Below are 25,389 nucleotides of genomic sequence, written 5' to 3'. Positions count from 1 at the left end.
AATACTAATCAATTATTGCGAGGGAATCCAGTAGTATCAGCAGTAGTCGTACCTCTATCTGTGCCGTCAGCTGGTCGTAGTACTCCAGTGGGTCCTGCTCCACCACAGCAGCTGGAGCTGAGGACTTTAACATCTGGGACAGCGGACGGTTGTTCAGGTTCAACTGTGGACAGAAAAACAGAAACAGCATCATGACGTTACTGTTAGACTACTGCAGGAATACTTACAGTAAATCACAGGAGTACCAGCTGACACTAACGGTCAGTATGAACAGGAGGAATGATTACAGCAAGAAAAATCTACCTGGCTGCTTTGTACAGTGATCACTGGTGATCAATCATCATCTGAAATGAGCCTATTAATCGATTGATTGATTGAATCAAGGTTTACCATGGAGGAGATGCCCTCATCTCCCTCTTTACTTTTCTTCGGAGGTTTCAGGAGGTTCTGCAGGATCTTGTTGTGTCTGGCCAGCTGGAAACAAACATCATTATTAAAACAGACTTTATTTACAACACTACAAGAAACAGGAATGACAGAACTGGGAGTAACTGGGAGGAGAGAGTGGGACCTCCTTGCCAGCCAATGAGGAGCTTGTGTTTTTATCACCTGCTGAGCCAGGATGTAGATGTTATGTCCCACCTCACGGGGAGAAACCTCCACCCCCTCACACTCGCTCTCCTGATAGTAGGCCTTCTTTATCACCTCCATCTGCACACACACACACACACACACACGCGCACACAGAATATTAACACTGTATAAATATCTGCGTTTATCAATCCAACTATGAGCTTGTGCACGTGAAGAGGCGGAGTTCATAACAAACAGACAGGGGTCATGTGGTCCAGTCTAGCCTTTCCTGCCCTCTGTGATCAACCCTCTGCTAAAATGCAGACAAATTCATGGTTTAGTTGTTCTCATTTCAGTTTCCAGTGGACATTAGTCAGGTTTCCATCCAGATGTGGGCAAACTTTAACCAAATCAGAAGAAGTCGTAAAAGAGAATTCAAATTAATGCATGTTTCCATCTACTGCTGTTGTGTGAATATTAGCAGATAAACAGCAGCATTGGTTCCCATGGCAACTGAACTAAGTGTTAATGTTGTGAGATCAAAAAGACAGGGTTAACCGCAGACTTTGCTAGTTAACGGACTGGACCATGATAACGAGAAAGAAAAGACAAAGCGAAGAAGATGAAGGAACGATGCTCTGACCAGCTCTCGAGGTCGCAGGTTGAACAGGATTCTCTCTGCGTTCTCGCTGTCGTGACGACTCTCCATCAGCGCCAACAGCAGCTTGGAGGCGTTGTCCTGGCAACCAGGAAGACAACATCAGCAGCGGTCAAACAGCCGGTCTGACCCCAGCATGAGGACAAACTGTATGTCAGACTGTGTCACAGGTGCGTACATGGACAGGTAAACCAAACGCACCTTCAGCTGGAGCACCATCTCCATCTGGTATCGACACAGCGGACTGATGTCGTTCAGGATCAGAGCCGTGATGATGTCGATGCCGTTGGACTCGTGGGTCACGATGCAGGTCTGGAACACACACCGGATTAATGGATTAATAAGGATCATAAAGGGGTTCCTCAGGGGTCCGCTCTAGGATCACTGCTGTTCTCCCTGTACATTAATCATTTTTATCATGATACATTTTGTATTTGAATTTCATATTGAGCATCTATTTAATAATATATGACAAAAAATACAAAGAAATCAATTCCTTTGTATCAAAATCCAATCATGATTTCTTCCAGTAAAACAAAATATGACGTGTGCTTACGTAGGCTCGAACCAACCAGTTTCAACCAATAAGATCATGACATCCACCCGTCAATCAATCTTCAACTTGTAGCGGCAAAGAGACGCCAACTTTTCAACCTGTCTGTCACGTTTCACTCAGAAACACGTCACAATGTGGAAGTTAGATACTCTCGAAATGCTCTTCCTGTTGTGTATTTTGGGCTAGCATGACTCCCGTAGTGAGGAGCACAAAGGGGATTATGGGTAACCTAGCCTCTGTTAAGTTCTGTGGTTAGCTGCGCTGCAGCTCGGAGTCCAGGTTATAATTGTTATACAGGTAACAGGAAACTGTTAAAGATGTAACAGTTTCATGTGGACTTTAATCACTGGAAATATCTGATCAACAAACAAAAAATACGTTCTTCACAGAAAGTAGATCCGTTCCCAGTGAGCCTCGGACGACTCACCCACAGAACAGGTGACGTCCTACAGACAAAAAACAGCTCCGCCTACTTTTACGATTATTATATTATCATTATTATATGCTGTCAGAAATGTGATTATTTTACTGCCTCTAGTGGAAAAAACATTTATAAGCACTGAAAAGTAGAATTCATGGCACAGCTGTATAATCTAATGAAGTGGCCAGTGAGTGTGTATATTATTTAATATAATTGTATATATAGATAATTTTTGCCTTTTCATTTCTGATACATGTTTTTTTTTCTTTTCCACACTTTCACTTTTTAAACATTTAGAAAGTTTTTTTATTCGCATTTACATTTTTATCGAAATAGAAATCAACCTTTATTTTGTAAATTTAATGCAATTTCAAATGTAAGCACTAAGTTTTTTTTCTATTTATGTATTTTTTTTCTATCCTGTATTTCCTAAAAAAAAATGTAAAAAGTCTCTGCACACCTGAACATGTGACAGGTGTGTTGGAGGGAAGCACAACATGAATAAAAATAAGAAACAGGTGTTGTCACTGTCTCGCTCACTGCTGGAATATTTATTGGTTTATGTCGGTTCGGTTTGGAGTTTTTCTCATTTCTATCTTGTATTTCTCTGCTTTGTTCTTGTTGGTTTTTAGATATATGGACATGTTATATGGACTCCAGTTTTATGTCCTTCGAGCTCTGATTTGAAACACTTGTCCTAGTGAGTGTAAATGTCAGTTTGCCGAAACGTTGATCTTTATAAGCTGGAATAAATAATTGTATTGGAGTTATGCGTGTGCAGCTTAATGTAAAGCTTAATGGATCACCTGGTTCTCCTGGCAGGGGCCCTGGCAGTACTCGGTGAGGGTCTCCAGCGTCTGTGTGATCAAGTGGACGTTTGATTCGTTGATGTAGAGACCCAGCAGGCCCAGACCTCCGGTGGTGCTTCCACACATAATGTCCAGGAACTGAAGAGTCTCACAAACCAGGTTGTAGTTGGTTTTATTGTTCTGGCAGCGCAGGAAGTTCTGGGAACAAAAGAGATAAATGACAGCTGCAGTTTCTCTAATGGACACTAGATGCTGCTAAAAACATCTGGCTGTATTGGTGTGGAGCCTAAAACTCCCTACTTCTATTTAGAAATATATTTCTTCAATAAGATATTATCATAATGCATGTTTTGCTACCTTGAAGAAGGCTTAAAGCGGCGATCAGGGATGGGAACATAAAATATGCAGTTCTTAGAAATTACAGGTGGCGCTGCTGCCTCCGTTAGAGTTATTGGAAAAGGAAAACACTCCCAACATTAGAGGTGGACACTGGTTACATGACTTCTACAGAAGGAGGAGCACTGGATTTATACACTTAACAACCGTTAATTAGTCAATCAGCCAGTTAGATTGTTAGTAGGTCTAAAGATCCTGATTGTGACTCACACAGAATTAAAATCCTAATTAGTTAGCTGGTTAGTTAATTACCCTAAAGATTCTGGTCTTCTCTCACACACTTGGGTAGTTACAGCTAAGCTAAGATCCTGGTTTCTTCATACAAAACATTCAACTATGAGAAGACAGACTGAAAATGTGCAAAATAAGCTGCAAAAACAAAACATCTTACACTGACTGGTTAGTTAGTTAACCAACCTGTAGGTCGTGGTTGTGGTTCTCACAGAGCAGCTGTAGGAACCTCAGGATCGGCTTCATGATGGCAACAGCTGGTCCCATCTCCGTCTCCACCTCCCTCTGCTCCACTACAGGGTGAGCTGGCATGGAGGAGGCGACTGTTACCGGGGCGATGGACTGACCCGGGACCAGTAGCGGGTGACCTCCTGCACCGGGAAGTACCAATGCTGCAGAAGCTTTACGGAGTAAGAAGAAAAGAGTTATCTGACTAGTCCACAGCTCAAACCTCTCGTACTGTCTATGTATAAACGATCTGATCTGACAGGTAGGATTTTAAGATGTCACCGTTCTCCAGCTCCTTCTCGTTGGCCTTGTGCGTCATCTCTCCCACGTTAACGGACACCGTAGCTTTTATGTCCGTCTGGGCTTCCTTCATCCTGTCATGCAGAACCTTGAAGAACTTCTCCGACTTGTTGTCCCCCATCATCAGCTTATAGAAAGAGTTCTGCAGGAGACAGACGGGACGTTTAAACATCGCGGCCCCCCCCCCCAAAAACATCCAAACAATTAAGATGACAGCAAACAGACATACATCTTTGAGATGTGAGGAGTCACAAAACAATATAAACTCTATCTATATAAACCATGTCTTCTTAATGACCAGGTTTCATCCAAATACTCACAGAGTTTTCATAATTTCAGCATCTTCCATTAGGAAGTAATCATATTTATTTCTCTCTGTGATAATGATACAAAGGGCAAAACCAAATGAAATGTATTATTTATCTCACATAACTAACCTGTTTTCAAATATAATGGTAAGATAACATCTTTTCCTTTCAGGCAGATTAAATTTCTCATATTTTTCAGTACTAAACTCATTTTTGATTAAACCATATGTTCTGATTTTTGGCTTATTTGATCTTTAATCAAAGCATTATTCACTTTGTCGTCCAAAACGTACACTTCCTCACATCAGCTTTGAAATATTTGGATCCTGCGTGTGTTTGTTGACGGACCTGTATCTCAGTGTTGCCTCCCTCCAGCAGACAGATGGCCAGCTGGATGCACTCCAGGAAGATTTTGTCGTTCTTGCTGCTCATCACCAGATCAGTGAACAGCTTCGTTCCTCCTTCTCTGTCCAGACGGCACTGAACCGCCGCCACCGCCGCCCAATCACGCTCCTGCTCCCCGCCTGACACCACGCACACACACACACACACACACACACACACACACACACACACACACACACACACACACACATTGACATTTTTTTAAAATGAATCCTGAGTCTATTTTTAAACATATCTGTGACATTTTATCACCAAAAGTTGTTTCGATTTCTCTAAATCCGTCTTTCCTTACAGCCCAGATTCCTCTCAGGCTGCTTCTGAAGCTATTTATATAAAATCTGCATTATTAATGAGCAGCTACTCTGATTGGCCAATCAGAATACAACCTAATGACAGCAGCAGCATGTTTACCTGCTGTAATGTCTGCAGCTGCAGATGTAAGACAGTATATGAAGTCTGATCCTGAATGAAGCTGCTGCTGCTCAGCTGAGACTCTACAGGATGTTTCAGGACAGGGAGATCGTGTCTGAAGTTTCCTCACAAAGTCAAAATCTGTTTTTCAAACGTAGCCGGAGGTCGTTAGCTTAGCTTTAACACGGATATATTATATTCCTTTAGCTGAGGAACAAAAAGTTTTAAATTCACCCACAGATTGAAGATGAAACAGCAGAAAATCCTGCAGCTGAGTCTCGTTCAGCAGACAGTCGGCTGTAAAACGTGCTGAACACACACACACACACGTACAACCACTGCTGCTGCTGCTGAACAACCAGCAACACTTCCAGCGTGCTGCTTTACTCGTCATCCGGCTGTGATGCGACTACAGAAGTTAAACACTCAGCGTGTCGCTGAAGCTTCCTGCTGATCTGATCTGACTTTCTGGTGCGACGCAGTAACGAGTACCGTCTGAACACCGCTTGCTCTTGAGTCACGAATTTCAAAATTTCAAATGACTTAAAATGACTGTGGAGATAGAACTGAGTTATTCTACAGCACAGGAGGCTCCAGCATCACCCTGATCCATCCCAAACATCACTTTTCTTGTTTTCCACAATATCAGCCATTTAAAATGACAGAAGTCCCAGACACCAGAGTCAAATCTGTAAGATATGTTACTACTAGGTTACTCACTACTGACAAGGTTACTGACATATTATGAAAAGAAAAACTGCCGGTCTCAGATGAAGGCCTTGTTCCAGGTAGATAAAGGTCTCTGAGCCGTGTCAGGACAAGGCACCAATGTACTGATCTGTTGTCTCTGACATGTTGCTGCTCTGTGGTCTGAGTAGACTGTAGAACTGAATTCGTCCTTCTGGGATACATGAATTCGTACCTGCAGCTCCGAGCTCAGCCAGGTCGTTCTTCGGGTTGTTCTTCTTGTTTGGAAAGAGATAGTTCTGCAGCAGAACCTTCCGCAGTGATATTCCCTGAAACAACACGACAGAACTGTTACCTTGATCATAAACAAAAATGATTTATTATGTGATTCTAACATCTGTCAAATTAGTACAGAGTGTGCAGCAACGTTGGGAATTTACAAATTCTACACAAAGACAACTTTAAAAGACCTTTTATGACCAAATTCAAGGAAATTCAAGGCTGATTTTTGGACAAAAAATCTAAAAAAAGTCTAAAAGTCTCAATAAATACAGAGTTTGGTTTTTATATATAATAGGACTTTAATTTCCCTGCAGTTAAGAGCAGCAGGTCACTGTATCAGAGGTTTACAGGCTTTCGCTGCTGAAGAAACGCTTCATCAGAAGTCACTGGTTAAGACATTCGACACCATTCTGGTTGAATCTTAACGGACAAACTGTCCAATAAAAAAGCCATAAACATAATCTAAACAAAAAAAATTTGTCAGTTTGTTATCTGTTAACTGACCTTTTCATCAAAGTCCAGAGTCCTGATCAACATCTCCTGCAGCGTTCTCAGCACCTTGATACACAACTTCTCCTCTGCAGACATCAGAGCCTTGGTGTGTTGGATCAGCCTGCACACACACACACACACACACACACACACACACACACAGTGAAAGAGGTTTTCCTCTCTGTAATTTATACATGAATTTCTATGTTGTTGTTATTGTTTTTTTCCTCGATTCATAACTTTTTCCTGTATTTTATTAATGTATTAATCTTTGTTTTCATGTGAAGAACTTTGAATTTCCCCACTGTATGAATTCTCTTTTCTTTTGGGGGCTGTAAGTAGGTAGTAATAGTAGTAGTAGTAGTAAAACTGAGCACTACCTTCATGAATGAAGGATTTACAGCAGGACTGTTGGAATAGACGGTAATATCTTTAGCTGGGTGGATACAGACAGCAGCCGACAAGCTAGCAGTATCACAGTTACTTGTTCAAGCTAATTATTCTTCATACAGCTCAGCTGACAACAAAACAAAATTGGAAAAAATTCTCACAAGCAACTAGCAGATGTTCTGCATCGACAATCATAAATCACTGAATAACCCGACAGCTCCAGTGGTCAATTAAACCAGATACTATTATGCAGATTTAGGCAATATGGGTGAGACAGTCCCAGATGGTTCCCATAGAAAAGCTAAGGGAGGCGACTGGTTTTCCTCGCTGTAATCATTCCTCCTGTTCATACTGGATATTATCAGATCCTTCAAATGTGCTTTCAATGGAAGTGATGGAGGATAAAATCCACAGTGTGTCCACACAGTCATTTAAAGTCTGTGTGAAGCTTCTATTCAGCTTCATTAGTCTGAGTTAGTCATATCAAGTGGATATCTGACACATTTACAGTCTTTTTAGCATCAAATTCCCTCTCCGTGTTTCCTCGGACAGTGTTTCCCTGTTGAGCTGCAGGTGGAAGTATAGTAACAAAAAGAGGGACTTTGGCACTAAAAAGACTGTAACGTTGAAAGATATCTACTTGATTTGACTCATTTGGACGCTGAAGCTTCATATTAGCTTCAGATAAACACTTCCATTGTAAAGTCATTATGAAGGGATCTTCTAATGGTCAGTATGAACAGGAGGAATGATTAGTCTAAACTAGTATTATCTTTATGGCAGCCTAGTGGTATAAAGTATAAGATATATGAACCATCGACACAATAGTTACAGATCCTTTGTGTAGCATTTTATGCATGAATCTTGTTATAGACATAACGTTTATTATTATTATTTTTATTACTTGGAGATGAAGCCTCCGGACTCGCAGCGCTGTCGGGCGTCGGTTCCCTCCAGAAACAGCAGCTCCGGCTGGTGAAGAACATCCACCAGGACCGACAGCTCGGCGTTCACCAGAGGCTTCAGACGCTCCTCCAGAGTGTTGATGATGTCCTGGACACACACACACACACACACACACACACACACACACACACACACACAGACATTACTTCTACATGGTGTAACTAGAGATCTGCCAGCCTGACAAGATTTGATGTTACTGACGTATTTGGGCTGATTTTTATGTGTATAATACTTCAGATCAGACTTTGTATTAAATATTAAATGCAGAGCTGCAACGATAAGTCGATTAATCAATTAGTTGCCGACTATTACATTGATTGGCAACTATTTGAACTATCTTTTAAGAATAAATTCTCTGATTCCAGCTTCTCAAATGTGAATATTTTCCAGTTTCTTGAGTCTCTATGACAGTAAACTGAATATCTTTAGGTTGTGAACGAAACAACATATTTAAGCACATCATCTTGGACTCTGGGAGACACTGATCCACATTTATCACCATTTTATGGACCAAACAACTAATCAATTAATCGAGAAAATAATCAACAGATTAATCAGTAATGAAAATAATGAGTAGTTGCATCTCTGATTAAATGGTAATACTTCTATTTAGCATTTATAATCATTATATTAACAGTTAATAAATGGTTTATAAAACACTATAATGTAGTTATAAGAAGATATTAATGTTTATTAATGAACAACTGTAACTCATGTCATAAACAGATAATGAATGACATCAGTGGGACTTACCTGTAGCTTCTCTATGATGTTCTTGTAGTCCCAGGGGTTGCTGGGAGCCAGGGGGCGGGAGGAGCGGGACGAGGATTTGTAGTTGGGGTTGGAGCGGGACAGCGAGTTGAGAGCAGAACTGGACAACACGGAGCTGATCTGAGCCTCCAGGTCCAGAGGAAGAGAGATGGAACGACTCTTAGCTAAACACAGAGAGAGAGAGAGAGAGAGAGAGAGACGTTTATCTAGTGGTCAGACTCGATCCAGAGGGCGGGATCTTGCTTTATCAATTCAGGCAGTAGACGGCTAAAGTAACACAATGTCAGGAAAATATATCCGGTCAGTTCAGGACTTCATAGTTTCATAAGAGGAAATGATTTTAGCAGCAAGGCAGCATAAACAAAAAAAAAACCATGAAACATTAATGTAATAAAACACAACGAGACGACTGAAGACATTAAAACTTATCAACTATTTTCTGATGCTAGGATCATGAGGTGGCAGATTTATCATTATTATCATTATACTCCTAGAACACTGTCAGACTCACGATGGACAGTTGTTTAAAAAAGTATCAAAATGATTGATGCAGCAGAACCAGAAACATCTGGTCTTACATCGCCTACATTACCCACAATGCAACTCGACTCAATTCACTCTACTGTACAGAATCATGTGATATGCTAGTAGCAGCTGATGACGAGTCTTTACTCTCATTTACAAACTGATAAAACTAAACAAACTATGATTTAATTATAGGAATAAGCTTACATGATTGTTATTGTTGCACAGTGTGAAGGTGCCTTAAGTCTAACTGAGATTCATATTTTCTGCTGACGTGTTTACAGCTTCCCAGTGGATAAAGTTTGCATATGTTACTGTATTAATGGTCAGACTTCATTGTGACAGAGAGATGAGTGTATTTCTGTGAGCTCCTGTGCAAGAAGCAATAATCTGAGTGGGTTGAACCAGTGTGTGTGTGTGTGTGTGTGTGTGTTACCTGTCATAGCCAGGGTCTTGATGCAGGTCTCCACCTGTCCTCTGTGTTGCTGCTGCAGCCAGGGACAGTCCAGCAGTCTGACCGATGACTGAAGCAGATGAGTGACGATGGTGTGATGAGTCTGACGGAGACACAGAGAGACATTTTAGTGTCAACACTTTTTTTGCTGTAAAAGAAGCTCCGACTGATTCAGACATGATCAATACGTGTGATCTGAATCAGTTTAACTGGGAGATTCTTAAAAGTGACGTGAGGTGATCAGCTGATCGTTTCTACGGAGAAGAACACACAGTCCACTGGTGGTCGTACAGCAGTGACGCGTCTTTACTCACAAACAATCTTTGTGTGAATACAGCAGCTGCAGAGAAACATTAAAATGAGAACACACTGACTTTTCATTTCATTAACGTTAATTATCTATAGTTGATGTAATTAGTCTGCTGATGAGACGCTTGGATAAACATGAGCAGCTGATACCTTCATGTTTTCTATTGATCTTTGATGATAAAAAGAGTGAGGAGATATTTTTTTTTAAGCTAAAACGTCTCTGTGAAAATGACATCATCACTGTAAGTGTGTTAGCTGAACTGAGTGGATCCTCACCTGCAGAGAGGTGCTGTTTTCAGAGAACGGGGAGCTGAAGAAGGCGTTGATGGTGTCAAAGACGACGTTGATGATGTATTTCTCCAGGATGGGATCAGAAAGACGCTTCTCTCGTTTGTTACAAACCTGCAGAGGAGAAAACATTTCAAACTCTGTGTGTGTGTGTGTTTATGTGTGTGCAATTAATGACAGGGACTGATTAAGTAATAATGAGTTTCTATGTATAATAACTGATGTGCCAATAATCATAAGCAGCAGCTCAGTCCTGTTACCCGAGCCATGTCCACTGTGAAGTCTTCAAACAGTTTCCAGATGTGGTTGGACGTGTAGATTTCCTTCATTTCCACCTCGGTGTCCACGTAGCAGTGATTCACAAAGTTCACATAGGCGATTTTCACCTGGAGAGAGATAGACAGGTAGACAGACAGGTAGACAGACAGACAGGTAAGACAGACAGGTAGACAGACAGGTAAGACAGACAGACAGGTAAGACAGACAGGTAGACAGACAGACAGGTAAGACAGACAGGTAAGACAGACAGGTAGACAGACAGGTAGACAGACAGACAGGTAAGACAGACAGACAGGTAGACAGACAGGTAGACAGACAGACAGGTAGACAGACAGGTAGACAGACAGACAGGTAGACAGACAGGTAAGACATGCAGCAAAGCTCCACCACTCGGCCACCAGGACGCCTCCGTTCACCCCCAATTTATTACTTTATTTCTTGATAAACTTCAATTAATTTTTTTTCACCTTTTTTGGAGGGTTTTTAAAAATCTCACCTGCACAATCCATTAACGGTTTTTGGTATTTGTGCAAATAAATAAACTTATAGGTATAACTGGTGACTTTACATAGAGAAGCTCACCTCAGTGATGCAGTCCTCGTGCGTCACCACTCTGACCACGTCCTCCAGCGGCAGCAGCGACGTACATTTGATCTCCGTGTAAACGTTTTTCCCTTCTGCGCAGGCGGCTAACAGCTCCACCAGAGAGATGTGATACCTGCAGGAGGAGGAAACGTCCTTCAACAAAACACTCCAACTTTGGAGAAAATATCTGATTTTGTGGACGTTTATTGATCTACTGTACGTCTGCAATTTGTACTAATTTGATCTTTTGATTGACAATTCTGACTTAAAACGGATTTTTTGGATGATTTTTGTCTTTAGAGGACCGCATCAGCAACCTACCTGAATATATATTATAAAGCACATTTCATTACAGGTAATGTGTTTTACATGAAAGTACAGATAGTATGTCGGGGTCCAAACACCCGACTCAACTCCTACCCAATCAGGAACGAGGAAGACGAGGCCATCACTGACAAGTGCTCAAACGGTTGGTTTAATATGCATTTGTTTGTATGTTTGGACAGGCTGAGGCTCCTACAGAGCACACGTTCAAGATCTGCTCCAGCTCTGGACAACAGGAGTCTTTGATAAAACTTATCTTGATAAATTATTTTGTACCTCATTCTCCAGTGTTGAAGCATCTCCTAGTTTAGCTTCTGTGCTCTCAATAAACTTAAACCCTAACAGGTAAAAATAAAAATGTATATATTAAAAATACAGGAAACCTGCTATATCTCTTGCTTCAATGTTGTTTCTTCACCTAAATGTTATGATCTTTATTTCCTGGTCTCCTACCTTTTCATCACAGTGAAAAACAGATTCAGATAAAGAACTCTGCTTCACCTGAGCGTCTCCTTTAACGTGTGACTGACAGTCATCAGTCTAATAAGTGATACCTCCTCATTTCACTACAAAAACCTGAATAAGGTGGCAGACGGCTGGAGGAAGATTTATATCGTTTGTCATTTCCAGTAAAGAAAAATCTAAATATCACAATATAAAATGTCAAATTTCCTCTAACTTAAAAGGTTGCATGAGTGTCTTTGTGCTAACGCTAACTGCTGGTGTGACTGCGTCTTTTCAATGAGGATACAGGGTTGCCATGGTTACCTGAGCGGGCTGCTCTCGCTGACTCCCTCCCTGCTCTCCGCCATCAGGTCCAGCATGACGTTGAAGGAGGTCTTGTCGTTGTAAAAGACGACGACGTCCTCGCCTGAGTTAGTTAACTGCAGAGAGAGATCGTTACTACGTCACCTGGAAACAAACATTTAGGTGATTCTTGAAGAATCAGCACACGGTGAAGCCTCTTCGTCCTCATCCTCACCTCGGTCATGATCATGTCCTGACACTTCTTCACGTATTTGCCCTCAGCCTTGATGATGGTATGGAGGAAGTTGAGGTACTGGACGTGGCGGCCGTGCGTGGCCAGGCAGTGGATGAAGTGCTGCAGGACGCTCTCTGAGATCTCGCTGCACAACTGGTAGTTGTTACTGAAGATGTGCTGCACCGTCTCTGCCTCCAGCAGCTACAGACAGAGGAGGAAGGTTCTCAATAATCTGCATTCATGTGCAGTGAAATGTCAAAAATAAGTTCCTATCACAAGCTCTGGGCTCATATTTATCAAACTGATGTAAAATTTTGGACTTAAGTGAAAGATAAAAGTAAAAATTCTTCACTTTGACTCATAAACTTGAGAATAAAAACTATTTATCTAACTTGTTTTGAGTGTAAAATGTTGTTAAATGTCAGAGCTGCAGTGTTCTGTCTGATTGGACTAAATATCATTGATCACCATCAATAACAACTGTTACTGTGGTTGTATAAGTAAGAAGAGTCCTTTTAGTTGATTATTAGTATTTGAACAGTTGATAGGATGTTACAACACTTTTCCTTTTTGAATTTATATTTATTGAACAAACAAGAATAAATCTGCATTTATTTGATTTGCAATCACTTTCTAATCATCTTCATTGATATCTAGATTTACATCTTTAAAGGGGACGTATGCTGCACATTTCCAGCTCTATATTTATATTCTGGGGCTCTACTGGAATATCTTCACATGATTTCCAGTTAAAAACTCCTTGTTTATCTTCTACTGGTCCTTTATGCAGCCCCTCAGTTCAGCCTCTGTCTGAAACAGGCCGTTTTAGCTCCTTTAGTCTCTTTAAGGCCATTATTTATTTTATTTAATCATGTATGTTACTGTTTTGAAATGTTTTATTCCCTCTTTTGTTGTGTTTGGAAGTTGTAAACAGTAAATGTTTGTTTTTTGTTTTTTTGATAACTATATTTAGTGTGTAGTCTATAAAATGATGTGGTGATGTCTTCAAATGCAAAAAGATATTCAGTTTATTATGACTTTTTTCTTAATAAATAATATATCTATTTATTTATCGATTGATAATCACAAATGTTGATGTTCAATCTATTACTCGACAAAGTCTGTCAGCGCTGGACCAACAGTGATATTAACTGTTGTTACTTTGTCTGCTGATGTTACTGATAAGTCTGAGCTTGATAATTGACTAAAATGATAACTTGAACCATAACGATCTTTGATAAAGTTATCATCTAAAAAGCGGCGTACCCCGGGGTTCAGGAAGAGATTGAGGTTCTTGTGCAGCAGAGCCTGGTTCTCCTGGTTCCCCATACAGAACTTCTGCAGGAACAGGTGAGTGTACCTGATGATCTCCTGCATCTTCACATCGTTCTGCAGAGAGAAAAGATATGTTTTATTTTATTTTTCTTTACTGTGCTACACTTTGCAGAGCAAATTTTTGACATTGGAAACAGCTTGTAAGTTTGCTGAACTGCGGTAACGTGACAACTTTCTCCACCGTCAAGCTGCCGCTGCTCAGCTCCACTTAGTAAAACATTTAATAGAATTAGAGCAAATTCAAGATTTAAGACAGACAGCATTAGTTACGTTTTCTAAACAGCCAGAAGGAAGAGATGCTGATCAAAGTAATTGTGTCAAATATGTAGATTGCTCTTTTATGAAACAGATACAGTCATTTATTCAGGGCCAGAAGAGTTTCTTGTGCACGCTGCTTTCCTCCAGTCAACTTCAAGTTAATTTAATTACTGTGCATAGTCTTTATTCAGTCTGTATGAAAGGATTTCATAGAGACATACAGAACAAAACGTAAACGTATCTAACTTATCAGTAACAAATTGATTTTAAATACTGTATATTCTGAAGACATAACAGTCTAAACAGGTAAAGTACCAGCTGACCTCCATCAGTCAAGTTCCAGATCAGCCAAAGCTCAATTTATCTGTTCAGGTCCAGGTCTTACCTGGTCGTAGGACACCTGCAGCAGGTCCAGCATGACTTTATGAGCTCCCATATTCTTCAACAACCTCTGCTGCTTCTTCCAAACTCCACTGCTGCACATCTTATTCAGCCTCTCCAGGATCTGCAGCACAGACAGGACGGACAGACGGAGGTATTGCACAGTTAGAAGACACAGAGTGACGGAAAATCTTCCCACTCCTCTTTGATTGACGTTTGTCAAACTAACAGCAGAGTTTAAAGTTAGGAAATATCTGCTGGTTGTGAGTGGCAGAAGTACAGTTTACTCTCCACTTTATTTCTCAATTCACAAAGAACATTTATATTAAAACATACTGAAATTTAAATCTTTGGAAGTGATTATGGTACATTATGCTGAGCAGCATATATAATTTATAACAATGCAAAAATATTTAAAGGGGAACTCCACTGATTTTCCACCTCAGCATGTGTGTCCAGGTGTTCTCTGTGTAAAAAGTAGTATAAATCCTTTCCCTGACGATGACATCCCTGACGATGTCACTGATGATGTCACTTGAGTCAGCATTGGTTGGGGCTGAAGACTACAAGTTTGAAAAGTAAAAAAATCTGGGGGTGTGGAGTTAGAGAGAAGTGAAGTTAGCAGACCTCTGTAGCTCCTCCTCTCTCCGGGAGGCTAGCAGCTCCAGGCTACATTAGCTGCTACTAGCATAACACACCACAATCCCCAGTTGCATTGTGGGTAATGTAGGCACCAGATTTTGACAAGAAGAACGTGTGGAATAAAAAAGACGAGATCTCTGGTTCTGCTGCATCGATTTTTAATCCTCTTTTAAAAAAACTGCCCATTGAGAGTTCAGCAATTTTATACTAAATCAGTGAAGTATTAAGGGTCCATACATACATTACTACATTACTTACTGTATGGCAGTATGGAATTATATAAGTAAGTAGATACAGGTTAGATAAATACCAGCATGTTCAAAAAACTTTGATTCAAAATGACTGAAGGTTACTTGGGGTTCCCCAAGGCTCGATGTTAGGCCCACTATTGTTTATTTTGTACATACACTATATTTGTTATCTTAAACACCAAATAATAAGCTTTATATTATTTTCAGATTAAACAAACTTGTTTTGTTGTGGTAAGAGTATTTGAATACTCTGAAGATGGAACACAAACTTCTAAAGAGTTGGTTTCAACTGAGACTAAACTCTTATACATTTTATACATTTTACTTATAGTTCCATACATTGATAACTGTGTGGAAGTATGGAGAAAGGAGTTGGTACCTAAAATATAGATACCAGTACATTCAAATAAATAACTTTCATGCAATATTATGGAAATGTTACTTCAGGGGTTCCCCAAGGCTCAATGTTAGGCCAACTACTGTTTATTTTGTTTTAATGATAAATATTAAAAAGTACATTTTGTTTTATTTGCAGATTATGCAATGATGTTTGCTATGGTAACAAGGTAACAACTTTTGGATACTGTTGAGAAAGAGTTGGTTTGATTTTAACAAACTAACAATGCAAATTAACATAAACCACATTAAATTCACAAAATATGCTTGTTATAAATGAAATCAAATGTTTGGCAGTAATAATAGATAATACACACATACAAATTATGTGAAAGCAAAAATGTTTAAGTCTGTTGCAATACTGTATAAAATCAAGGATTTCTTAAATCTTTCTTAATTTCTTTATACACTTAATACTGTTCACTTATAGTTCCATACATTACTAACAGTGTGGAATACAATTTAGATAAAACAAAAAGAGAACATTTTATCAATAACCAGTTAACCCACTGACTCAAACTTTGTATAAAGTCAAAAATAAATCACTAATCGAAAGCATCCAAAAATTGTTTAAAATGACAAAAAGCCAATATGATTTTAGCGTGATATGTATGTTTAAGAAAATCTTCACGGTATAGTTCAACATCTTTCTGCGAGTAAGCAGTTCAGATGGATATCAGTCTCATGTCTGTGTGTTCAGTAGAGTGCGGTGTGGTTAGCTTAGCTTAGCATAAAGACTGGAAGCAGGATGGAAACAGCTAACTTGTGTTACTATCCAACAAAGAGGGGATTTAATACTAAAAAGACTGGAACTTTGAAAGATATCCACTTTCATTTTCTAACTTCAGGCAAGATGACCGATGAGGATGCAAGTTGAAACACCTTTGGTCAAGTCACAAGAAGAGTCGATTATTTCTCCAATGAATCGATTAGTTGTTTGGTCCATAAAATGTCAGAAAATGGTGAAAAATGTCGATCAGTGTTTCCCAAAGCCTGAGATGATGTCCTCAAATATCTTGTTTTGTCAACAACACAAAGATGTTCATTTTACTGTCATAGAGGACTAAAAAAAACAGAAAATATTCACATTTAAGTTGCTGGAACCAGATAAATTGGACATTTCTTCTTAAAAAATGACTCCAAATTATGACTTGATTATCAAAATAGTTAATAGTTAATTTAATAGTTGGCAACCAATTGATAAATTGACTAATCGTTGCAGCTCCAGTCACAGGACTGGGAGGATGAAAAGATGATTACTTTGGAGCATCAAACAACGGTGTCTAAAGTGAACAGTTTGTGACACCTGCTTTAAAAGCTTGTGATTAAAAGACACAGATTGTTTGAAAGCTGAACTCATTCACAAGACATTTAGCGGCAACAACTGCACACTTGAAAGTCAAAATCGACCATGTGAAAGAAAAGGTCAATAATTGTTTTGATTGGTGGAACTTTTGAACGTGTTTTCATACACGAGGACTTCAGATTTTGTCCTCCATCTTTTTAGAGTGCAGTCATGTTAGGAGGGAAGAACCTCACAGCCAGTATGGACATAAGTAATGATGAAAGCCACTGGTAAGTCTTTGAATATATGTATAAAATGTATCCTTTAATTTTCCTCTGCATTTGTAATAAATAAACAAAATTATCTGGAGTAGTGAAAGCCAACATTGCTGAAGAGACAAAGACAAGAACGCCACCTACAGGAACTCATGAAGGAAAGAAACATCACAGTCCCGCCCACACTGATTGATTGACAGGTGATCTCTGGGAAATGTTCAACACCAAAGATGAAGAAAACATTTCTAAAACATTTAAAATGAAGACAGAATAGTTTTCTGACCTCTTTGACTTTCTGGTAGTTCTCGTTGCTCTTCTCCAGTTTGTCCTTCTTAGGTGTTGTTTCCTCTAATGCCCCCTGCAGGATGCAGAGGGTAAGACAGCATATGCAGTTCTTTGGGTACAGTACTACATTATACACACTTACGTCACAAATCAAACTAATACAACAGATTAGAGTATAAATGTTGTATCTAATAAATCAAGCTTAAAGGACAGGTTTGCATTGTTTCCAGTGTGTCTTAAAACAGCAGTAAGGTGTCCATATGAACAGAGAAAGAGGGCATGCTGGCTATTAAAAGATCCTTCAAATGTGCTTACAATGTTAGTGATGGAGGATAAAATCCACAGTGTGTCCACACAGTCATTTAAAAGTCTGTGTGAAGCTTCTATTCAGCTTCATCAGTCTGAGTTAGTCATATCAAGTGGATATCTGACACATTTACAGTCTTTTTAGCATCAAATTCCCTCTTTGTGTTTCCTCGGACAGTGTTTCCCTGTTGAGCTGCAGGTGGAAGTATAGTAACAAAAAGAGGAACTTTGGCACTAAAAAGACTGTAACGTTGAAAGATATCTACTTGATTTGACTCATTTGGATGCTGAAGCTTCATATTAGCTTCAGACTGTGGATTTTGTCCTCCATCACTTCCATTGTAAGGTCATTATAAAGGGATCTTCTAATGGTCAGTATGAACAGGAGGAATGATTACAGCGAGAAAAACAGGTTTCACTGTTTGTTTTGGGCTCCTGACTGATGTTTTAGGACAGAATGGAAATATTGTGAAGCTGTCCTTTAACACTGAGACAACAAATGCTGTACAGCTGCATGAAAATGATTGGATGTTGCTAGTCAGCTGATGAAGAAACCACTGATGCTGCGTATGACTGAAACAAGTGATACCAATCAGCTTATGGAAGCTTGATTTCGGTGTTCTGCTGAACTGAAACTAAAGCTTCATTTATGTGAAGTGTCATATGTAGTTTCCTTGTATCCTTGTTTTCTTGTGCTCTTGTAAGAGGAGATTTGCAACACTAGCAGTCTGTTTGATTGTATTTTAAATACACAATAATGTTGTTTTAAGATGAACTTGATCGAACTGTTAACTTGTCTTTTTAGGGTGCCTTCACCGTGATTAGTTATTCTTTTGTTAAGAACCACTCTGATGTTAAAGGCATCATCTGTGTTTCTGACCTCAACATTTAATTTCAAATTCACAGGTGCCACAGTCGCACACTGGTTAAGACGCATGCCACATAAACGCAACGTCCATGGTTTGATCACTGTTGCAGGGCCTCCTCTCTCTACCCCTATGTCTTGTCTTTCTGCACTTTCAGACTGTCAAATAAAGGCAAAAATGTTCAGAAATAAAGAAAAGTAAGTACGACACAGATGCCAATACAGTCCACAAAGTGCTGAATTTTGGGCTGCACGCGGTTTCTGCAAATTGAATGCATCTGTGGTGATAAACAGGGTATGCAAATGAAAATTCATTTTAATATGAAAACAAGTATTTTATTTCTGCAAGAAAAGCAACCTCTTCTTGATATTTCTTTAAACACTTTCTGAAAGAAATGTTTAAATAAGTTAATTTGTTAGGATTAATTCCTACAATAAGTCTTTGGTTTCGCCACACAGAAAGCCCTTTCTTCATTTTTGGGTCTTTTGTGTTCCTTATGTTTTACTAGATTCCTTCCAGACATCCGAATCGCCGTCCACATTTCCGATTCGTTCAGCAATTCAAATTAGTCTGGGATTGTGTTTGACACCTGTTTCCCCGGTTGGAGGAATAATTGAGCAATCAGAGCTTTGTAGGTGGAACTAAGAATGGAGACGTAATCTTTCTACAAAGCTAACTAGCAATGTCCATGAAAAGTAGGAGCAGACAGGCAGCTGTACAGACTGTCAATCAAATTACAGAAAAAACAACTTGATTGCTTTGTTTGTCATGAAAACAAACAAACAAAATAAACTGGCCTTTCAAACAGCAAACAGCTAACATGAACAAAAACAAAGTATTTCAGTCTTATTGCTTGTTAGGTTGTTGTAATAGTAGTTTGATATGCAGTACAAGTGTGTATAAGGTGTATGGCATTTAGAAAAAACATTAATAAAACACACTGCTGAACATAAAGACATTTTTGGAGCATTGCACGTTTATGTCACAGCAGAAAGACACAATAAAGAGAGAGTAAGGACAGTGAGACATGCAACAAAAGTCTCAAGCCAAATCTGAACCCAGGACCATGTTGTTAAACCTTTGCCAGGTCAGACACCAGCAAGCCCCACACCAACGTACAGGAAGCTCAAAAACCAAGATATGTAATACATTATTTTGTTTTAGGTCAGTAGTTAGTTCAGTAATATTCAGAATATTAATACATGTTACCCTTCTGCCAAGAGAAACTTTTGTTGTGCTGGAATACGCGGTGACTTTAAGTTAGCTAGTTAGTGATGCAGTTAATTGTACTGTTATTTACAGCAGCTTGAAATGTCACACAGCCATGGAAACATGAGTCATGAAAAAAGAATAGAAGTCTATGATCATTAATTATGAAGATTGAACATTAACTTCAGCTCCTTTTAAATTGAAATTCCTTTGTCAAACTAAAGCTATATGCTGATGATACTGCTCTTCTCGTTTTACCGTGCTCCTTGAACTCCTTTGTCTTTTTTATTTGCGTGCATTTCCATCCGCCTGTTTTTATTCACATTTTCAATTTGCACATAAAAAAACCTGAGTGGAAACGCTCCAGATACTTGGCCGAGACGGACAAACACCAACCAGCCGAACGCACAAAATTGTGTGTAAATAATGTTCTTCCTCCTTACCTCTCCTTTCTCTTTCTTCTCCTTCTTCCCGTCTCCTCCTCCTGTGCTCTTCTTCTCCACCCACAGCTCAGATTTCTCCACCAGCGTCCGGAGGCGATCCAGATCCGCCTTGATCAGCTTGTAGTTCTCCACATCATGAGCCGAGATCAGCAGCTGGACCTGCAGATGCACAGAGAAACATTTTGGAGATTTTAATATTGGTGTTCTGCTGACAGTGGCTTGTTTTTTTTCTGTTACTCTCCTTCTGTGTTCTTGACATTTTGTTTCCCTTCCTCAGTTATTGTGAAGTGCTTTGTTTAGAAAAGTGAGACTTTAGGGGAAAATATATCAGATTGTTTCTTATTGTTGGTGGTCGTCTCACACCAGCCTCTTATCTTTACGTGCCAAGTTATTATATTGTGTAATAATATCATATTTAAGTTCACTTATAAAGCACTTACCAAAACTACAGATTGCAAAGTGCTTTACAAGACACAAACAAACACACACAGACAAATTTACCCAAATTGAACAAGGGAATAAGGTAAAAATACATTTTCAGAAGCAATTAAAAACATGAAATAACTTGAGCTGCACTTCATGCATGAACGGTGCTACACAAATTAAGTTTATTATTATTTTAAATGAGTGGTCACAGAGAGCCACAAAGCATCTGTTACCATCTAAACCAGCCGCAAACATGTATTCAATATGCTGTAAAATAAGTAAAATGTCAATAAAATAACCCAAAACTATATTAGAAACTCCACCAGAAACTCAGCTGCTTGCAAAAAGAAGTCTGATTGTATAGATTGTGAATGTGTTCATGTGTGTGTGTTTGTGTACCTGTTTGAAGGTGTGCAGCACTTCCTGTCTCTGGCTGAAGTGTCTGAAGAGCAGCTGCAGGGCTCCAGACACAAGAGGAGGGTAGTCGTGCATGGTGAGGTGGACCAGCACCCGCAGAAACATACGGCCACCTTCGTCATCCACCTCCAGGATACTGTTCCCCTTACTGCACACACACACACACACACACACACACAGGCACCATTTGACATTTATGAATAGTCCCAATCAATTATTTCATTATTAAACACAAAACATCCATCTATGAACAATTTTTTTTTTAATGTGAGAACAAATATGACCCAAAAAAACCCACAAAAATGACTTCAGGTCTAGTTCACCATTTAACCCTCATTAAAGCCTACAAATCCTGAACATCTCCCTCTGAAGGAGCAATTTCTCCAAATCCTCTCCTCTCTTTGACAAACGTACCTTCTCAATTCCCAGATATTACTACTTCCATAAAATGTGCTTTTACTGAATAGATCTCTTTTTTGCATTTTATGGTACGTTCATGTTCCACTATTTTTTGTTTGGGTTCTCTTGATGTTTTTGCTACATATTCTCCACAAGGACATCTTATAAATAAATGACACTCTTTGTGTTGCATCAATCACTAGTCTAATTTGTATCTTTTTATCTGAATAAAACATGTACATGTGTCAGCATTACATACCCGACTCCAAACATGGCCTCCGCCTGCTCCCCAATATACTGCAGGTTGATGGTGGCTGAGGAGGGACAAACAGTAATGTGGTTTGAGTTTATTCACACACGTACACAGGTTGCTTTCATAGTTAAACACAGGAAAAAGATTTAGATTTAGGGGTTAAAAATAAAAGAAATGGGTGGAAAAAGACTTGTGGTGTAAACAAAGCCTCTAGATTTATTACATTTTTACTCTAAACTGACAAATTTAAGAGTTCATCTGGGTTCTACCTGTTGTTTCCATGGTGACTGGGACGTCTGGAAGCATTGGGAAAAGTAATAACACACACCTTTACCAGACGCTGCAGGATGTGTGTCAAGATAGAGCACGGGAATGCACTTTGAAAATGTCAGATAATAATTGTTTTGGAGAAATGTTATTTAGGTGCCATAAAAAGATGTGAGACAATGATGGCGATAAGCAGTTCCTAAGCAGGAAACACGTATTTCAGTGAAGATTGGTTACCTGCACTGTTCAACACTGAGTCCACATGTTAAAACTCTTCACACAGTTGACGAAACAGCAATAATTTAAATAAAACAGTTTTGCAGTGTTTTCACACAGAAAGCATTCAGTGACTACAGCCTTCAAATGTCCTCAATACTTTTCTCACTCAAACACAAACAAGCAACAAAACTCTGTGGATCTGCAGCACATTTTATACACTTACATCCAGTCATAACCACACTGAAATACATCTAGATTCAACCAAAAAACAAGACGTGCTGTCAGAAATAAAGCCCACTGAAAGTTTTCCTGCTGCATTTCTGTTATTCTGTTCTGTCTATTATGATCTATAGAGAGCTACACATCTGACTGTATTTATACTATATACACATTTATACACTATCAACCGTTAAAACTACATTTACACAATAAAACAGTGATGTAACTTCACAGACGGCCATAAAAAGATTCTCATGTGCTGCCTGTTGTTAGTGTTTTTATCTCAGTGTGTGTCTGGTTGACATGTGAGTTGTTGTGTTCGTGTCTGAAGGAAGGATTTGCTATTTTGTGTAAGATGAGCTGCTTTGTGCAGCTTTGTGTTGGTAAAGTTCAACATGTGGACTTAGTAATGAACTGTGCATATAACCAATCATAAAAAAACTGTAATGAAAAAACTGGAGACTGTAAGAACTGGAGAAAAAAACTATTCGAGACTCAGAAGTAACACACTTAAAAGTTTAATTAATCAGCAACTGTAGAAAGTGTAATTCTGTCTGTCTGTTGTGTCTGTATGTTAAGTTAAAAGCTCTAAAAACCCAAAATGCATGTGTCGTCTCTTTACCTGCGTGCTCCATGTTAGTGGTGGCGTCAGCGTCAGCCATGGGATAAACATCCACAAACTCCTTCTTAAAGACAGACAGCAGGAAGGAGAGGCGGTAGTCCAGACGAACGTTCAGGATGAACTGATGAGGACGAGAGTTGAGTTCAATTTCAGCTGCAGTAAGAAACTTTTTCAAATTAAAATAATCTGCTCTTATTCACTGGTTCATCACTTCCTCCAGAATCTCATCAGTTTAATATTGGTTACCTGTAATATCTCTAGTATCTTCAGCTTGGTGTCCATCACTGTCAGGTCCATCTTGTCTATACTGTCCTTACTGCCTCTCTGTCCTTCAAGTACAAGTCCCGCCCCCAACCCCGCCCCTCGGGCTCCTGGACCACCAAATAAGGACTGCTTCCTGTTGAGCACCATGGTGGACATCATCTGACCCATCCCGTGTATGGAGCGCTTCACATTTTTCCCTTTAGACAGACAGACAAGGTTACAACAACAAAGTGATGTCCTGTGTTATTTATTAATTATTTCAAAAGAAGAGCCATATAACTGTTATGAAACATGGTCATACATCATGTGACCTACAGTATATTCAGAGAGCTGGGGAAATTTACCAAAGTCATCATTATTTTAAAAAAGTAATTTTTGTTACTTGCATTGTGATGCTTAATACAGTAATATGCATTGAAAAGTGTTCCTAATATTTTGTCCCCCATGTGTATGTTAATGAGGTGTGCACTCCAGTACACCACCAACCACTACAACCTCAATAATAAAGTAGAATCATCACCTTTCTGACAATGTCAACAAAAACTGAAAATGAATAAGCTTCATTAAAGTAGAATTCATGGCAGAGCTGTTGTGTTGGATTACATTAGATTGAACAGCTGTTCCTAAATAAGTTCTGACTGTACTTTCTCATTCATACTCCATATTTCTAAGCTTGAAATTTGTGACATTTACTGGTCCAAACCAGAGCTGCTAGACTAGCTCGCCACTGTTCATATCATACTAACATTGACTGTTACCAACCTGTTAAGCTAACCAGCAGGGCTAAGCTAACTAGCATGCTAACAGCATGTTATGGTAACCAGCACACTGCCTGAACCACCAACTAAACCAAACAACAAACAGGACATTAAACCAGCTAGCATGCTAAGCTAACAAGCATTCTATACTTTGTTTACAGCTTCATTAGCTTGTTGTGTGACATATCACAACCTCTTGACTTTATGCCACATTATAAATGTATCATATATATATTATATAAGAACTTCGATGCAAAGTCCAGAGGTTGTGATATGTAGCAGACCAAGCTAGTGAAGCTGTAAACAGAACCGCATTCCTGCACATGCTCAGTGGCGTCTGCCTTACACAGAACTACTCTCCTGAGACTGAAAACATGATGCTGTTATTCGTCTTTGGAGCCGTTTCTAAACAAACTAACGGGACCAAACTCTTCATGATGAAGGAACATGTCACCCAGTGCAGCAGTGTGGCTCACTGACATGTTTTTAATAGTTTTTGGACAACAATGGAGGAATAAGATATATCAGGCTTTGATACACATGTAATATTTATTAGTGGATCAGTTCATTGTTAGTTTGGATCCAAACATGAGATTTGTTGACAACAAAAAAATAGCCAAAAACAAAGCATTTTACTAGAAATTCTAAGAAGGCTCAATAGTTAAATTACATGTATCATGTCTGTGTGTTCGGATTTGACTTTGAGTTATGACTCAAAGTAGAGTTTTTGAGGCAAATTCTTCCCTTCAGCTCCCTCACAACTTGAAAACCTCTGCATCAGGTTAACAGTAACAGAACAAACAGTACCTGAACCGTCATCGTTGAATAAGAGTCCTGCATGTGCGGGGTTTGGTCTGCAGTCGATGATGCCGAGCAGCGTTCTGGTGAGTCTGAGCAGCTCAAAGAAACTGTAGAAACCAAAGTAGATCAAATGTCGAGCCAAACTCACCACCTGGAGACGACACAGTGAGTGAAGTGATTAC

At 39.4% G+C, this 25,389-nt stretch overlaps 1 protein-coding gene across 1 annotated transcript in view; it reads right to left on the bottom strand.

The window, feature by feature from the left end:
* Window positions 1-25,389, bottom strand: part of itpr3 (inositol 1,4,5-trisphosphate receptor, type 3) — an 81,710-nt gene that overhangs the window by 10,468 nt on the left and 45,853 nt on the right. The window contains exons 22-49 of the mRNA XM_067593508.1: window positions 25,214-25,358; window positions 23,631-23,845; window positions 23,385-23,505; window positions 22,064-22,118; window positions 21,388-21,553; window positions 20,563-20,721; window positions 17,737-17,811; window positions 14,609-14,728; window positions 13,897-14,019; window positions 12,631-12,831; window positions 12,417-12,532; window positions 11,322-11,457; window positions 10,721-10,846; window positions 10,449-10,574; window positions 9,846-9,966; window positions 8,867-9,048; window positions 8,052-8,200; window positions 6,770-6,878; window positions 6,219-6,312; window positions 4,829-5,004; window positions 4,155-4,314; window positions 3,831-4,045; window positions 3,015-3,215; window positions 1,433-1,543; window positions 1,217-1,312; window positions 610-711; window positions 391-474; window positions 53-163 (exon numbers count right to left, since the gene is read on the bottom strand). Coding sequence (XP_067449609.1) covers window positions 53-163; window positions 391-474; window positions 610-711; window positions 1,217-1,312; window positions 1,433-1,543; window positions 3,015-3,215; window positions 3,831-4,045; window positions 4,155-4,314; window positions 4,829-5,004; window positions 6,219-6,312; window positions 6,770-6,878; window positions 8,052-8,200; window positions 8,867-9,048; window positions 9,846-9,966; window positions 10,449-10,574; window positions 10,721-10,846; window positions 11,322-11,457; window positions 12,417-12,532; window positions 12,631-12,831; window positions 13,897-14,019; window positions 14,609-14,728; window positions 17,737-17,811; window positions 20,563-20,721; window positions 21,388-21,553; window positions 22,064-22,118; window positions 23,385-23,505; window positions 23,631-23,845; window positions 25,214-25,358 — 3,795 coding nt within the window. The remainder of the gene's footprint in view (window positions 1-52; window positions 164-390; window positions 475-609; window positions 712-1,216; window positions 1,313-1,432; window positions 1,544-3,014; window positions 3,216-3,830; window positions 4,046-4,154; window positions 4,315-4,828; window positions 5,005-6,218; window positions 6,313-6,769; window positions 6,879-8,051; window positions 8,201-8,866; window positions 9,049-9,845; window positions 9,967-10,448; window positions 10,575-10,720; window positions 10,847-11,321; window positions 11,458-12,416; window positions 12,533-12,630; window positions 12,832-13,896; window positions 14,020-14,608; window positions 14,729-17,736; window positions 17,812-20,562; window positions 20,722-21,387; window positions 21,554-22,063; window positions 22,119-23,384; window positions 23,506-23,630; window positions 23,846-25,213; window positions 25,359-25,389) is intronic.

This window comes from Thunnus thynnus, chromosome 6 (assembly GCF_963924715.1).
Source record: "Thunnus thynnus chromosome 6, fThuThy2.1, whole genome shotgun sequence".
Taxonomy (NCBI): Eukaryota; Metazoa; Chordata; class Actinopteri; order Scombriformes; family Scombridae; genus Thunnus; species Thunnus thynnus.
The sequence above is the reverse complement of the archived record's forward strand: the minus strand, read 5'-3'. Positions and strand labels throughout refer to the sequence as shown.